Source organism: Terrapene carolina, unplaced genomic scaffold, assembly GCF_002925995.2.
Source record: "Terrapene carolina triunguis isolate 2854851 unplaced genomic scaffold, T_m_triunguis-2.0 Scaffold234, whole genome shotgun sequence".
In the NCBI taxonomy this organism is placed as follows: domain Eukaryota; kingdom Metazoa; phylum Chordata; order Testudines; family Emydidae; genus Terrapene; species Terrapene triunguis.
Genome location: NW_020664585.1, coordinates 7879052 through 7895281, shown reverse-complemented (window position 1 = coordinate 7895281; position 16230 = coordinate 7879052). Strand labels below are relative to the sequence as shown.

At 36.8% G+C, this 16230-nt stretch overlaps 1 protein-coding gene across 3 annotated transcripts in view; it reads left to right on the top strand.

Annotated features, from left to right (window-relative positions):
- The window catches only part of SBNO1 (strawberry notch homolog 1), a 41839-nt gene that overhangs the window by 21295 nt on the left and 4314 nt on the right, over nt 1-16230 (top strand). For all 3 annotated transcript variants that reach the window (XM_024196146.3, XM_024196144.3, XM_026656894.2), the window contains 21 exons: nt 371-532; nt 1261-1396; nt 1476-1581; nt 2986-3139; nt 4291-4473; nt 4744-4841; nt 5000-5151; nt 5558-5755; nt 6277-6447; nt 6559-6728; nt 8212-8343; nt 10571-10706; nt 11446-11558; nt 11661-11732; nt 12334-12433; nt 13222-13296; nt 13635-13781; nt 13871-13965; nt 14219-14311; nt 15022-15159; nt 16051-16127. In XM_024196146.3, the coding sequence (XP_024051914.1) occupies nt 371-532; nt 1261-1396; nt 1476-1581; nt 2986-3139; nt 4291-4473; nt 4744-4841; nt 5000-5151; nt 5558-5755; nt 6277-6447; nt 6559-6728; nt 8212-8343; nt 10571-10706; nt 11446-11558; nt 11661-11732; nt 12334-12433; nt 13222-13296; nt 13635-13781; nt 13871-13965; nt 14219-14311; nt 15022-15159; nt 16051-16127 (2708 nt within the window). The remainder of the gene's footprint in view (nt 1-370; nt 533-1260; nt 1397-1475; nt 1582-2985; nt 3140-4290; nt 4474-4743; nt 4842-4999; nt 5152-5557; nt 5756-6276; nt 6448-6558; nt 6729-8211; nt 8344-10570; nt 10707-11445; nt 11559-11660; nt 11733-12333; nt 12434-13221; nt 13297-13634; nt 13782-13870; nt 13966-14218; nt 14312-15021; nt 15160-16050; nt 16128-16230) is intronic.

Below are 16230 nucleotides of genomic sequence, written 5' to 3'. Positions count from 1 at the left end.
GGGAAAAAAAAATTCTGAGCAGCTTCTGACTCATGACACATCTTGGCTTTACACTAGGGGAAACCCCTAAATTAGGGGCCTAAACTGTAAAATCTGCAGCCATGGAAGTTTATACCTTCCATGATGTACTTACAAGAGAACCACCATACTATCCTCTTAACCATATTCCCAGATTGCAAATTGGGACCTTATCCTATAAATTGAAATCACTAGTGACTTCACTGTTATGTAAGGAATGCCGAATCAGTGCTTCAATCAGTGTCACTCTTTGAGCATTCACTTGGGTTGTGGGGTATCTCTTCTTGACTAAGATGCGGACAGACCAATTTTTGTAACTTACTAAAATATAACTTTATCTTTTTTCTTGCAGTTCAAATATGGAAAAATTTCTTCCAAACATAATGGGAGTGTAAAGAAAGGTGTAATTTTTGCCACATACTCTTCTCTTATTGGTGAAAGTCAATCTGGTGGTAAATACAAAACCAGGTTAAAGCAGCTTCTCCACTGGTGCGGCGATGACTTTGATGGAGTTGTATCCTTTCATTTCTTAGTCTGCAACAGAAATAATTGAACCATAATATAAAACACATCTTTTGATGCAAGACAGCCGTGTACATTTTATTTACGGTTATATTTTAGGAAGGATGTTTTTCATTAATTTGAAACTATATAATTTATCAGACACCACAAACGTTTTCTAAATGCTTTATTCAAAACATGTAGCACACTGTACATGTGACCAACTAGCAGCTTGATTCTGGTCCTACGTTGGTGTAAATCAGGGATTCACTTCAATAGAGTTAATGAACTTACATTGATGTAAACCAGAATGAGAACAGAATCAAGGCTTTGGTGTTTAAATAGGCAGGTTGAGCCTGGAAATATGGTCATGAGAAACCTTACCTCTTGGTTAAATTATACGTAATTTCTTTCCAGTTCTTATGGCTTTTTCCTGTGAAATCTTTGGAGGAAATGCATAGTACTTCAAGAGAATTCATTCCAAAAATACATGAAAACATTATGGTAATTGTATATTTGAATAGTTTAAAATTGAATGTCTTGACATGGCCTTAAAAAAAAAAAAAGCCTAGTCAAATTGTTTCTGACTGAAGTCTGTAGAACATTTACTAATTAAAACTGACAGCTAATGAAAGTATAGAGTTCACTGCAAAAATCAATTAAAAAAATCCCTCTCCATTCTAAAGACCCTGTACTATATTGACTGTGGGATGGCATGTTTATTCCTTAATTAATGTTCAGATAGTATTTGATGAATGTCACAAAGCTAAGAATCTGTGTCCTGTTGGTTCTTCAAAACCAACAAAGACCGGCTTAGCTGTATTGGAGCTTCAGAATAAACTTCCGAAGGCTAGAGTTGTTTATGCTAGTGCCACAGGTAAGTACTACTTAATGCAGACGTTTAGAGAAAACTGACTTTTTATTGGCATTGGTACAGTATGTGCTATTTCTTTCAGGTGCATCTGAGCCGCGAAATATGGCATACATGAACCGTCTGGGAATATGGGGTGAAGGAACCCCATTTAGGGAATTCAGTGACTTTATTCAGGCTGTTGAAAGAAGGTAATGTAATGTCTTAAAGGATTATAGCAAGAACAGCTATAGTTGTGGCTGCGTTATGGTTTCCATTTTTCCATTTCAACCCTGTTTTCAGTCACTTACAGTTCTCCTGAAACTCTTTCAGGCTTGTTCTGTGTCTAAAAGTGAACCTTTCTTAACTTTTTAGCAAAAAATGAAGTAAATGGAGTTTGCGTAAGGATATACTTCATTTAAAAAAAAAATTTTAATTAACTTTCTAAAGCACCTCTACAGCTGGAAAAGTTTGGGGTAGAATGGTTTTCAATTAGAGAAGTGCAATTGGGTGTTGTGGTGAAATCTGTTTTTGATTTAATTGATCCTCATGAAAAATACATAATGCACACACCCAGTGCACTTCATACAGGATAGATTTAGCTACAAAGTAAAAAGTGTATTGAAGGGGCAAACGGATTCTGGAGGTCTGGTGCACGGTTTGTAAGGTCAGCTAAAGTCCTGCTTCTCGGGGCTTTCTGGTGGTCCTTAGCCAGTTAGTTCCAGATTATGGAATTTACACTGTTCCTCATTTAATGAAAACCAGGCTACCTTTTAAAGAAAATGGGCATTTCATTCCCCAGAACGTCCAAATAAAAAAAACAAACCTGGGAAGTGCCATACAAAACAATGCAAGTGTAACATCTAACAATTTAATTCCCATTCACATGGTTATAATATTTGAAAAATATTAAATTTCATACGTTTTTCTAAATCTTAGATCCTCTTGTGTATCATCTTGTATTGTGTATGACAGACACTGTTCACCAGTCATAGGAAAAGTACAAAATAGACTATGCTAGTACAAACATACTATGTATTAAGTACGCAAGAAAAGAGTAATACTAAATATATAGGCCTAAATTTTCAGCTAAATTAACTTCATAGTTGACTGCCTTCGCCCCTGCCTGCACCTAAGGCTGTGCTGATGATTGAAAAGAATTTATATCATGTGGCTGCTTAAGAGCCAAATTTGGCTCTTATGCCAGTATAAATGGGTAACTGAATGAACAGAAAATGCACTCATTTAACACGCTCTGGAGAAATGCCTATAAAAAAATCTGTCAGATAACTGTAACTTTGGCATGAAATTAGTGTAAGTATAAAAATGGAAAAAAATTACAAGATGGCTACCCATGGATGTGTTAGGTCATTCGAAAGATAGGCTGCGTGAGAATTATCTACACAATCATGTTGCAGGGCATATTCACAAGAGGGCAGAGTTAAGGTTGTGCATGCAACCTGATCTCTAATATTTTCTGATTTGTGTTTAATCATACAACTGTAATGCTCATGCACATTGGTTGTATGGAATAAATATTAGTTTCTTATTTTTCACAGTGTACTTAAATATGCCATTTACTTCTAAACCACTTTGTATTTTTTTGTTTTATTCAGAGGTGTAGGTGCCATGGAAATAGTTGCTATGGATATGAAACTGAGAGGAATGTACATAGCAAGACAGTTAAGCTTTTCAGGTGTGACCTTCAAAATTGAAGAAGTTCTACTTTCACAGAACTACATTAAAATGTATAATAAATCTGTGAAACTGGTAAGAATTTATTCAGTTTTTAAATATTCATGACAGTTTGAACTAGTAGAGGCTGAGAACTTAATGGATGGAGATCATTTGCTGTCAGACTAGGCATAGTGTCCTGATTATACAGCATATGCTGCTGTTATAGGAAAAGAATGAAGTCCATTAGCTTTGCTTTAGTATGAAGGTTCCATTACATATGGCTTTTCCTTGGAGAAGGGAGTTGCTCCTACTCTGGAAGATAAAAGTTTAAAAGAATTTACTTCAGAAACATTTTTAAATGAGTCATTACAAAATCACAACAGGTTTCAAGATTTATACTACATTACTTATTCCCAATCTTGTGCATAACAAGTCTGAATCACTATAAAAATTCAGACTTCTTAATCTTCAGAAGGAATTCTCATATAAAATTATGTAAACTTCTTATGAAAATTTAGTTCAAATTGAGTTGAATTGTACTAAAAATAAAATAACTCTTAATTTTAATGAGCCATCTTTACAAACAAGGAAGTTGCAGTTTCTATAATTCACTTAACTCTTGGCTATTGCAATGGTCTTTTCTGGTTACTTGGTATATATACACTAATACAATTTTTCTACATAGAAAAACTGTAGAAATGAGTACCTTATATTGGATAATTGAATGGAACAAATAGTGTACAGAATTGCATGTGTAAAAATACCAAGATCTATGTTGAGATATTATGATTGTTATATTTAAATTTGCAATGAAAGCATGTTAAATGCTTTCTGAGGTCTATCTTCAAGTTTGATTTCTGAAGTACTTCTCTTGAGCCAACCTTCTTGGTAAGTTTGCAAAACTTCACAGCATTAATTGTGCTGCACAAAACTATCCTGATTATAACAGTCGCTTTTCATAGTTTGTCTCTAGTTTCTGGCAGGCAGTTGTTTGTTTTCAGAACAGTGTTTCTTTAGCTCACTCACATGAAACATTTTGCTATATACTTATTTGGTGTTGGATCTTCTGTCAGAGGACCATTCGTTATTGTGTACTCTATTGTCCACCATTGCTTTTCAATTCTAATAATGCTATAAAAGACTACACATGTTTCTTTCTTTGGCTGTTACGTATCTAGTGGCAGTAGAATGTATCTGTCTACTTTGAAAGGCGTGATATGTAAAACTTTTGATTTCTTCTTCAGTGGGTGAATGCCAGAGAGAAATTTCAACAATCAGCTGATCTTATTGATGCAGAGCAACGCATGAAAAAGTCTATGTGGGGTCAGTTTTGGTCAGCCCACCAGAGATTTTTCAAGTACCTCTGCATAGCATCCAAAGTCAAAAGGGTGGTACAGCTAGCTAGAGAAGAAATCAAGAATGGGAAAGTAAGTTGTTTAAGTCTGGTAGTAGTTCAAAATGTTTTGGAAACCTCTCTAAGTGTAGTACCATCCAAATTACTTGTTCAAATGGCTTTGTTCCTAGTACTAATGTGTTTTGAAGGTGTGTGGTGGCATGCTTTTCAGCTTTCTGAGGTTGTTCTTGATTGTGAATCCCTGTTTGTCTAACTTGCGAGAAGTAAAAATACATGCTTTTTTTTTTTTATCAGAATCTCGAGGCTTTGTGTTAACTGTATTTTTTTTTTTTCCCCTTTACAGTGTGTTGTTATTGGACTACAGTCCACAGGAGAAGCAAGAACGTTAGAAGCCTTAGAGGAGGGTGGTGGAGAATTGAATGACTTTGTTTCCACAGCAAAGTAAGTTTTCCTTTTTTTGCTACTGTATCAGTGTGTCTGAGTGAATTTTAGTGCCAAAGTTTTGGGGAAAACTGAAAAGTCGCTATATAACCATTTTTTTTTCTTAGATGAAAATTGGGCTGAGGAACATTCATTCTTAATTGTTTTTCCTTACACAGAGGAGTATTGCAGTCTCTCATTGAGAAGCACTTCCCAGCTCCTGACAGGAAGAAGCTTTTTAGTTTGCTGGGAATAGATCTGACTGCTCAAAGTAATAACAATTCACCTAGGGACAGTCCTTGCAAGGAGAATAAAATAAAGAAACGGAAAGGTAAAGTGTGTAAGCTGCTATTTTTATGTATTTCTTATACTATTGAGGTAATGGCAGCACTTGGAGAATTGCACAGAATAAGATTCTTTGTAGAAGAATCTTTTTATGGGTGGCAAATGGAAACGATTGGGACAGCTAATGGAATCTGGTTATTGGAGGACCAAATCTTGCACCTTCTATCTGTTTGATAGTATAGATATGCAGGAAAGTTGCAACCTTTGTGACTCACCAAAAAACTTAAAGATTTAAACTGTTAAATTCATGTACTTTCAGTTACGATTCACCCAAAAGCCCCATTTCAGTACTGAGGCTCCATTTTTTTCCTAGTCACTGCAGAGGTATGAAAACAAACTGTGAAAAATAGACTACAGATCTCTAAATTCATTCTTATTTTGGGGGAAAATAGGTGAGGAAATAACTAGAGAAACCAAGAAAGCTCGTAAAACAAGTGGCCTCGCTGGGAGCAGTTCCGATGAGAGTGAAAGCGAGTCTGATGCCTCAGACAATGAAGAAAGTGACAACGAGAGCTCTAAGTTTTTGAGTTCTGGAGATGATGATGACTTCAACCCATTCAGAGATGAATCTAGTGAGGATGATGAAGATGGTAAGATAACGTGAATACTCTTCATTAAGAATTTAGCTGTATTTCTGAATATTACATGTCAAATATAACTTTATTTAACACTTCAGTATGAGGCAAAATAGAGGGCATTTGTTATAAATGTATAATGTGAAGAAGTACACCTCTACCCCGATATAACGCTGTCCTTGGGAGCCAAAAAATCATATCGCGTTATAGGTGAAACGGCGTTATCTGCTTTGATCTGCCGGAGTGCGCCCCCTCCCCGAGCACTGCTTTACCGCGTTATATCCGAATTCGTGTTATATCGGGGCAGAGGTTTAGGTCCTGAAATTAAATAGTTCTAAAACTGTCATTTTATGCTAAGTGGTTTACCTATGATAGCTGTACTTGACATATCTTTTTAAAGTATTTTTTAAACTGCTTTTATGACCTAGAATTTAACTGTAGATATGTAGAATTTGTCATTGTACTTAGGAAAGTTTAATTTTTTTGAAAGCGGGGAAGTGTCTTGACTATTTACTTAATGTTTTCTTTAACTTCAGATCCCTGGTTAATTAGAAAAGACCATAAGAAAAATAAAGACAAGAAAAAGAAGAAAAGTATAGACCCAGATTCCATTCAGAGTGCCTTATTAGCTTCTGGTCTTGGATCAAAACGACCTAGCAGTTTTTCTTCCGTTGCTGTTACCACTGCTTCTAGTACCAATACATCGGGTATGAATGAGTTTTGGAATTATTTAGAGTCTCTCTACTTTTTCTCAACAATTGCAAAACATTTAAAAAAGCTTAACTTCTTAAGGAATTGTTTTTGTCTATAAATTTCAGCTAACAGTAATACTAACAGCAGCTTTGTAACAAGTCAAGATGCTGTTGAAAGAGCCCAGCAGATGAAAAAAGAATTGCTTGATAAACTGGAAAAACTAGCTGAAGACCTTCCTCCTAATACTTTGGATGAACTTATAGATGAACTTGGTGGTCCTGAGAATGTGGCTGAGGTAGGTCCAGTGTGACTATTGCAAGTGAAGAATTTGCTGTTTCCCTCCATTTCACTCAATGTTTACATGTATTTTAGAAATCTGATTGTGGTATTACTATTTTTCAAGATGTGTAGTGATGTGAGCTGCATATTAGAGGATTAAGCTGATAAGTTCATTAGTCTTGCAGGTCCTTATAACTCCCAACGCTATAGAATGAAATGTAAAGACTGGTGAAGAGAAGGGATTTGAATAGATAAGGACTGAGGAAAAACTCTGATTTTATTTTTCTGTTAAAATAATTGTTAGTAGGAGTTTCCTCATTGGGTGAGAAATGCTGGCTTCTGTCTGTCTTTGTACTGTTTCTTAATTTCCTGACTAGTTAGCTAAAGCTGATATACTGTGTGTAGCAACATATGACTATGCTATTCTTTTAACTCCAGGTTTCTCTCCCAAAAATCCAGGCAGGGAGGACTCAGAGTGGAGTTGAGGACCAGGGAGGGCATGTGTGTAAAGCTTCACATAAGGGGCAACATTTTTACTCACTAACAATAAGAAAATTTCTCCTGTAGACTTACCTGTCTGTCCAGCAGAAACATTCTTTGTTCCCTTAGTTCAGAAGAGACCCTCTTACTTTCAGTGAAGTTCTTTGGAGTTCTAGTTCCTTTCTTCAGTGCTCTTAAATTCCTCCCCTTACAAGCATCATTTCTGTGATGTTCCTAGCAGCTTGACACTGTGCTCCCTGGATCAGCAATCATCCTTCACAGCTTTCCATACTTCCATTTACTAAATATTATGGCTTGTCTACATGAACAATTAGATCACGGCAAGCTGGTGTGTGAATCTACCTTGCACTACTATCCAGTCACAGTCTAGCTGTCCACGGACAACGCACATCAGCAGGGTGTTTTGTTAACATGTTTTGAGCTAGTTCTGTTCAAAGGGGACTAACTCAGATCAAAGCACTCTGTTAACATGCTTAGTCCTGCCATGAGTGATAGTTGGACTGGACTAGATGACCTCTTGAGGTCCCTTCCAGTCCTGTGATTCTATGCATCGGGAGGGTGCACACAGACCGTGGCAGGCTATTGCAGAGTAAATTCACACTGCAACTTGCTGCTGCCTAATTGTTTGTGTAGACAAGGTCTTAGACTTACGAGTTCCATGACTTAACTACAGTAACAGTTAAATTCTCTAGTTACTAATGATGCTTCCATTATCAGGCAATAAAAAAACACTAAGATTGGTAACCTCTGCTTTATTGGGTTGCCTTTTTGATTCTCAAGGTTATTCCCAAATAGGAGTATTGTGCACTGCTCAGTATTGCCTCAATCAGGCAGCTTCAGTTATAAAATGTATCTTAGTCTTTGGATACTTGCAGTGAATTGTTTGCTGTCCTCTAAGGGTAGTGTGTGAATAAATAGCACTGATGTTTGAAGTAATTTCATGTTCGATCATTTCAGCACCTCTATGATAAGGTTAAAAATATTCCTTTGTTTTAAAGATGACAGGCCGCAAAGGGAGAGTTGTAAGCAATGATGATGGCAGCATATCTTATGAGTCAAGGTCTGAACTTGATGTACCTGTTGAAATTCTAAATATCACAGAAAAGCAGAGATTCATGGATGGAGACAAGGTAAACTACTTCTGTGTAACTTCAAGGAATAGTTTTATGTTGGAGAAATTATAGCAGGTCTATCCACAAGCTGTAGGCGCTAGACTATTAAAATGTGCCGTTCCAACCACAGTCTTAGCAGCACAGTATAATGGAAATTAACTGATCCACAGAATCATATACCCATTTTGCTCCTAAAAGCTCTGTCAGATACATGACTTCTATGGAATGCCCTGAAGGTCCAACAGGCTTTTTCAGCTGGGAATGGGAATTTAACCTGTAGCTTTAAGTCTTTTCTGTTTAAAAGGGGAGACTCAAATTCAAGTTGACACGTGCTTCCAGGAGCCACGCAGAGCGGGACAAGCCCCCAATTCCGCTCCCCAGCAGGAGCACGAGGGCTGGATTAAAACGTTTGGAGGGCCAGATGTGGCCCCCGGGCCATAGTTTGCCCACCCCTGTTGTAGAAGCTGTGGAGGCCTGAGTGATATAGCTGACCCTCAACTAAACAGGGACACAGTTATCGGACTAGCTGCACCTCTGACCCCTTGCTGAGTTCATTGAGCGCACCCGCTTATGTTTCAGGCCTCATGACCTCACCTCTCCTGCGATGGAATCATGCAACTTCTCCGGGTCTTAGACTGGGTTCTGCACTGCAGGACACTGGCTCAACCATACTTACCCCCAACAGATCCAGCTGGGTTCATGTACCTCCAGTTCTTCCCTCTGAGAGCTTCTAACCAGTGCATTAGTGACTCAAAACAGCCTTTTTAAATCAAAGTATTTAACAGTAGGAACAAAACAAGAGAAAAGAGGCTTTAAAACTAAAGTTCCACATGTCTGTCTGTCTTACCTAAAGGCTTACCAGCTTCCTGGAAGCTTAGGAAGGCCTAACTTCTTCAGACCCACAGGTTGGTGTCTGTCCCCCCATGAATAGCTGCCAACTACTGTTTCCACACTAGATTGAGCAACTTTAACTGTTTGTAGGCCTTTTGCAGTGTTGTAGCCATGTTGGCCCCAGGATATGAGAAAGACAAGGTAGTTGAAGCAATATATTTTATTGGACCAACTTCTGTTGATCGAAGGTACAAGCTTTCGAACTACACAGAGTTCTTGAGTTCTGAGGAAAGAACACCCCCAGACCTGAAGAACTCTGTAGTTCAAAAGCTTGTACCTTCCATCAACCGAAGTAGGTCCAATAAAATATTTTCTTACCTGCCTTGTCACTCTGATAGACCTTTTGGTTCCCAGCCTTTGCAAAACAAGCTGTTAACTTGGCTGGAGCCAAGGAGCTAAGATCTTCCCATTTAATAGCTCAGGCATTGTCTTTTGATTCCCCTCAAAGTGTTTGGCTGGAGGTGTCTCGTATGGAGTCACTGTCTTGCCTTCCTGCTTGTTTTTCCAACAGCCTGCTAGTAAACTCAATCAATATATTCATACAGTAAATGTTCTAATTAATGGTCTCGTACAATATTCATAAGTTAGAGCCTCTCCATATTGCCTATACCCACAGTCCTGTGAGATGCACACAGACCAACTTGAGAAATCATGTTTTCCATCTGAAAGTTTTACACTGGCTACTGTTAAAAGTAACTCCTCAGACTACAGAGAGCCTATTTTTTTTAGCTTGGTTGTTATCTTACTACCCTCACTAAATTGTTTAAGTGAGTTGTAACTTAACTTCGCTGTTGCAGTTTTGTTACAAGTTGCATGTAAATATTTAAATCTTTTATCCTGTTTTATAAATACTTGAGTATTTTCATCTGAGGATCAAATGCCAAAATGGTTTTGTACTTGGCTATCAAGGTACCCTTATCCAGTGCAGCAGCCTTATAATTCATATTGCTTGTGGTCAGCTGCCACCTTAGTTGCTATAGGAGTTTTTCTCCCTTTCTTTCATGAGGGGCTGGCCTACATCACAGGAGCCTCTCCTCTGCCATGGCAGGACTGGATGCAGATCCCTGCTGTTCTCCAACTGCAAGAGGGAGTTGCTGGGGAAGTAAAGTTGATATAACCCCCTTTCCTCTCTCAAGGGCTGTGTGCCTCTGTAGCATTTGTTTAGCCTAAATGCAAGAAGATTAAAGCTGATTCTCCTTCTCCTCCCCCCACCCTCCATGTGACAAGTACCAAAGCTAGTGGTGTAGCTCCAGTCACGTAGCAATCGGCAATTCCAAAATCAGCTGTTTTTTCACAGATCTGGAAACTAAGGTTTGGTCTCAAACTCACTGCTAATTTTTCTTCTATGTAAAAGAACATTGCCATCATCTCAGAAGCTGCCAGCTCAGGTATTTCATTACAAGCCGACCGTAGAGCTAAAAATCAGAGGCGGAGAGTGCACATGACTTTGGAGTTACCATGGAGTGCAGATAGAGCAATACAGCAATTTGGTGAGTTAATGTCTGTGTTTTAATTCATCAAGTTCAGAAATAATCTTCTGCACCGGGCATGTCGATGGTTAGTTTTGGTATAATATGGAGTATTCTGTGAGTTCTCTCTCTAATTCTGGTGAATAAATATGCAGAGATTTGTAAATGCTAGAATTAGTTGTTTTGCATGTTCTGTGCATCTTCATGAAGTAATCAGAAATTTGGAGTGTTTGCATTTGGTAATGTTCATCTGCACATAGTTTTACAGTAGTATTTACAGCATAATCAACAATTTTCTAAATGTTGTCTTGCTAGTGGAGCAGCAGGATTGCTAAGTTTAGTTATATTTAAGCTCCACCCCTCTGCCCATCCCATAGTAAGGCCAACTGTCTATGCCCCTCAGTAGAATTTTTACCTGTAGGCATAGTGTAAAAAGCCTAAGCAAAATTGGTAGTATACCTTGTTTCATAGTATGTGCATCCACAAACATTTCTCCTTTGTGCATAGCAGTTACTTGTTTCTCTTTACAGGATTTATCTAAAACTGGTATATAAATAGTATGTTTTTCTGAATTTTTTTAGTCCCTATCACATTGACTCTGCTTAAGAATGTATTAAGTCTGTGTGTGGCAAAAGTATCAGTGTCTCCCAATTGCTTGTTTAGGATTCTAGAGGAGACTTCGTTCTACTTTCCCATCAAATGTTCTGTGGAGCTCCTGGTTGGTTTTTGTAACACTTTTTTCTCACTTTTAAATACACAGGAAGAACTCACCGATCAAACCAAGTTACTGCACCAGAGTATGTGTTCCTAATTTCCGAATTGGCAGGAGAGCAAAGATTTGCATCTATAGTTGCCAAAAGATTAGAGAGCTTGGTAAGACTGTTACATATAGCTCAGTTAAAGCAGTGTACAGAGTTTATTTTTCAGTACAGAGATCTTTTGTATGTTTTAATTACAAAGATATTGTCTTGACAGGGAGCTCTCACTCACGGTGACAGAAGAGCAACAGAAACTCGAGACCTTAGCAGGTTCAACTTTGACAACAAGGTGACATCTTTGTTTTTTTTGTTTTGTTTTGTTTGTTTTTTAAATAAAAACAGATTGCAACAATACTTATACTAGACAAAATGAAAAGCTACCTGTGCCTGTGGAGGAATCCCCCCCTCATTCTTCTTTTTTGAACTGTTGCATTTTGCTTCTTTCTCTGCCTGCTGTTTGGGGCGGGAATGTTGTACTCTGCTTAGAAAGTGCCATGTAAAATTACAGCATATATAGATGACTTAATCTAAAGTTCCAGGTAAAGTTCCATGTTTTAACCCTAAGCAGTGTGCTGTCTTTCAGTCAATATGTTGAGCATCCTGAACCTTGGGAAATGAGCATGTTAAGGAGAAATTAACAGACTGGGCTATTACCATACAATACATTTTGTTAAACTGAGAAATTCATTAGCATTTTCCCATGTTCTTCTTCCATGCTCTAATTTGGTTGTTTGTAACTTGGATTATGAATGGAAAAACTATATTCAGGCAAGGATTAAAAATAGTTCTTTAACCCGTGGTGTATATCAGCATGCATAGTATGATTCTGAGGCTTAACCCATATGCAAAATTTTTACAGTACTGTACCTTAATCTTTTTTCTTAATACAGTATGGCAGAAATGCTTTGGAGATAGTTATGAAATCCATTGTGAATTTAGATTCCCCAATGGTGTCCCCACCTGCTGACTATCCTGGAGAATTTTTTAAAGGTAATTGTAATTCACTGCTTTCTAGCCTCTAGTTTTTGGTCATCCTTTTTCAAAAACACTTATTTCTGTTTTTCTAAATGGTAGTGAGTTAGGTTTAAATGTAAAGAATTATTCTTGATATCAAGTGGCTTAATTCTGTTCATATTACCAGTACAGTTCTTCTAATTTTGTTTAAATTAACTTGTGAATTTTATGTACTAGTTCATAACCCAAACATGAGATCCATTTCCCCCATGATAAATACAGCTGAATATAATTCCCATAAAAATGTTTAAAGGAACATATATGGTTATTGTCTGCATAGGAAAATTTGAAGTTAAATTCTCTTTAAATTCTGTTTTCCTATGGGTACCAATTTCAGGGAATGCTACAATCTTGTCTAGTTATGGCTATTTAACCACAGTACTACCAGCAACTGTTTAAAAACCTTGCCTGGTTGTCACCCTTTTTAAAAAGCTTATTTTGCTCTTTGGTTGATCAAAAATGTAGTAAGATTGGTATCCTTCTCTACCCATGTTTCGACTGGACCAGAAGCTAAGGCTTTGTATTGTGACTTCCTAGCATATGGATCAGTCACAAATTTTTATATATATATATATATAAAAATAAAAATGAGTTGTGCAAAGATTTGGAATTGGATTTTTGGGGCAGGAGTGGGGATTATCTGCTGCTCCAGAGGTTACACAAATACTGCTTTCCTAGCTATTTTCATTTTCTTGGCAATGATATGCTTATTCAGAGGACAGGACAAAGATGGCTTCAGTCCTTGTAACTTTTTCTTCCCCTAGATGTTCGGCAAGGATTAATAGGTGTGGGCCTAATAAATGTAGAAGACCGATCAGGAATTCTGACACTTGATAAAGGTATTGTTTTTGGTATATCTGTCAATGTTGATCGCTGATGTATAATTTATTGTCAAATCAGAAATCACTTTTGTGATTATAAAACCACAGACCTGGCAGTGAGATTTGGGGGTAAATGTGGCACCTGAAACTTTTCTTTCATTTTTGTCTAGATTTGAAGTTAATCTCTTTAAGAAATGTATGCTTTATTTCAAAATCACATGTTTTGCTTTGATTGTTTGAGAAATTTGATTTTAGTTAATTTTTAAAACATTTGAATTCTAGTTTAGGACTTAACTTGTACCAGAATTCTCTCTCCTAAGCTGTGCACTTTATACATCATATGTGATTCTTTTTAGATTACAACAATATAGGAAAGTTCCTGAATAGAATTCTGGGTATGGAGGTGCATCAGCAGAATGCTTTATTCCAGTATTTCTCGGATACGTTAAATGCAGTTATACAAAATGCTAAAAAGAATGGAAGATATGACATGGGTATTTTAGGTAAGTAAAACAAATTTCTTAAATTTTTTTCTGCTCCTTAATCTGCTTCTCTTACACAAATTCTTCTGTTCTTGGTTTGTTTTTTTAAGATCTTGGGTCTGGAGATGAGAAGGTCAGAAAGGCAGATACTAAGAAGTTTTTAACTCCAGGATACTCTACCTCTGGACATGTAGAATTATACACAGTAAGTTAATTCCATGTTTCTTCAAACTGCCATGACTTTAGTTGCCCTTGAAAATCCTTAATTTGAAACTTCGGTTCTTAAATTGAGACTTGGCATCCCACTATGGAGGCTTGTAAACCTGTTACTGAAAGAATGAAGTTCCTTGTCTTCTTTTAAAGAGCACTGTTAATTGTTTTAACTTAATTGTTTGTATGTAATCTCAGTAATTGTTCCAAAATGTGTTTAAACATCCTTGTTTTAATGTCTCTTCTAGATCAGTGTAGAAAGAGGTATGTCTTGGGAAGAAGCAACTAAGATTTGGGCTGAGCAAACTGGACCAGATGATGGATTTTATTTATCTTCGCAAGTGAGAATCTACTATTAAAATGTTCTTTTCATATTTCTCAGATGCATTTTTTAACAGAACAATTTTAGGGCTGCCCCAATAAACTTCACTAACTTGATTTCTTTCACATTAAATGTGTAAAATGAATATATTCAGAACTTTAAGATTTTAATTTATTTTCAATCCAGTACAATCACTTTTTTTTATTCAGTTTAGCAAAATGCTTTCAAATTTTTTATAAATGAGCACATTCATTTTAAAAATGATTGTGGTTTGTGTAACTTTTTTTAATCATCAAGCACTGATGACAAAACACTACTTTTAAGACATTCAGGACAGGTATCAAATGTAACCATACACTTAGTTTTAAGTGGTATTCATCTTAAAATGTGTGTGCTCATGCTACATGCAAGGAAAACAGTGTATAATCTCAGACATTAGGGTGTGGATTATGGTAATCATGACACACCTCTTGGAAGCCAGTGCCCCCATCTTTCACCTCATGCCAAACTACCATTAAGGCATGTCATTACTAGACCATAATACACACCCTGTTGCGTCATATTGGTTAATTCTGTACTCTTTTTAGTTGTGAACCAATATGTATATAGAATTAGAATCTGGATAGCCATTCAACACATCATCCACTTTTGTCCACATTTATTGTACGCATAATTATTTAGGAAAGACACTGCCCATGTTTAAACTTACAAAATAATCATTTTTTTCAGATAAGAAATAATAAGAAAACTGCCATCTTGGTAAAGGAAGTGAATCCCAAAAAGAAGCTTTTCTTAGTATACAGACCAAACACTGGAAAACAACTCAAATTGGAAACGTATGCAGACCTGAAAAAGAAATATAAGAAGGTGACCTTTTAAATCAACATTACTTAAAAAGTAGTTTTTGTGGTAAAAGACAATGCAGGATTTTTCAAAACCCATGTCTGTCCATATACAGTATGGTGGCAAGTTATAGAAATACTTAACCAATGTTGTTTATGCAGTAAACTTCATCCAGTACAAGCCTATAGTTTATCTTTATCCAAAAAGATCTTTAGGGCTCTGCAAGCCTGCCTAAACAAATAGTGTTTTGTATCTGCAAAAACTTACCAAAAGATCAATCGTTCCATTAAGACTTTCCACAACCTAGAAGCAGCTTTCCAAACATCAACTAGGGAGAAGGTTCATCTGCAATTCAACTTACAGAAGATGCTTTATCCCCAACATGTTTGACCACTAGGTACAATATACTCTAACCATACATGATTCTGAACTTTAGAAACAGTAGCAGGGAAACAGCCGAAAGTGCTGAAATTAATCCTTTCATTTGTTCCTCAAGATTGTATCAGAGCAACACAATTGCTTTAGTAGCCAATGTTTTCATAGGCAAGTTAAGAACGTACACTATGCTTATAAGAATAAGTGAACGAAGTGCACTAAGTGTGAGGATGTCTTTGAGCTTGTCACTTTATAAACGAGGTTCTTGGATCTAGACATCTCAATCAGTGAGATTCTACTATACCTAAACCTTTATTGACATCCTTAGCAGGATTTCCACTTTTAGCATGGATGAACCAAAATGCTTGCCGAGCAATATAACTTGGATTGTTCATATTTAGTACTAAAAACAAAAAACAAAACCATAGGCGTATCAATGTTATCTGTTGCCCCATTGCTACAAGCAAAATACGGTGTGCTGTTCTGTAGTTTTCAGAAGCCACGTTTATATTTTAATACAACTTTTAAATGGCTTTTCAGGTACCTTCTGAAGATGCTCTACCACATTGGCTAGAGCAGTACAATTCATCGGCAGATACCTGTACCCATGCTTATTGGTTAGTATTTATATGTATATAAACAGGTTTTCTACCAGGGTGTTTGACTAAATCTGTTACTTTATCACTTGGACCAGGAGTCTGCTGTTTAATTTATCAACTT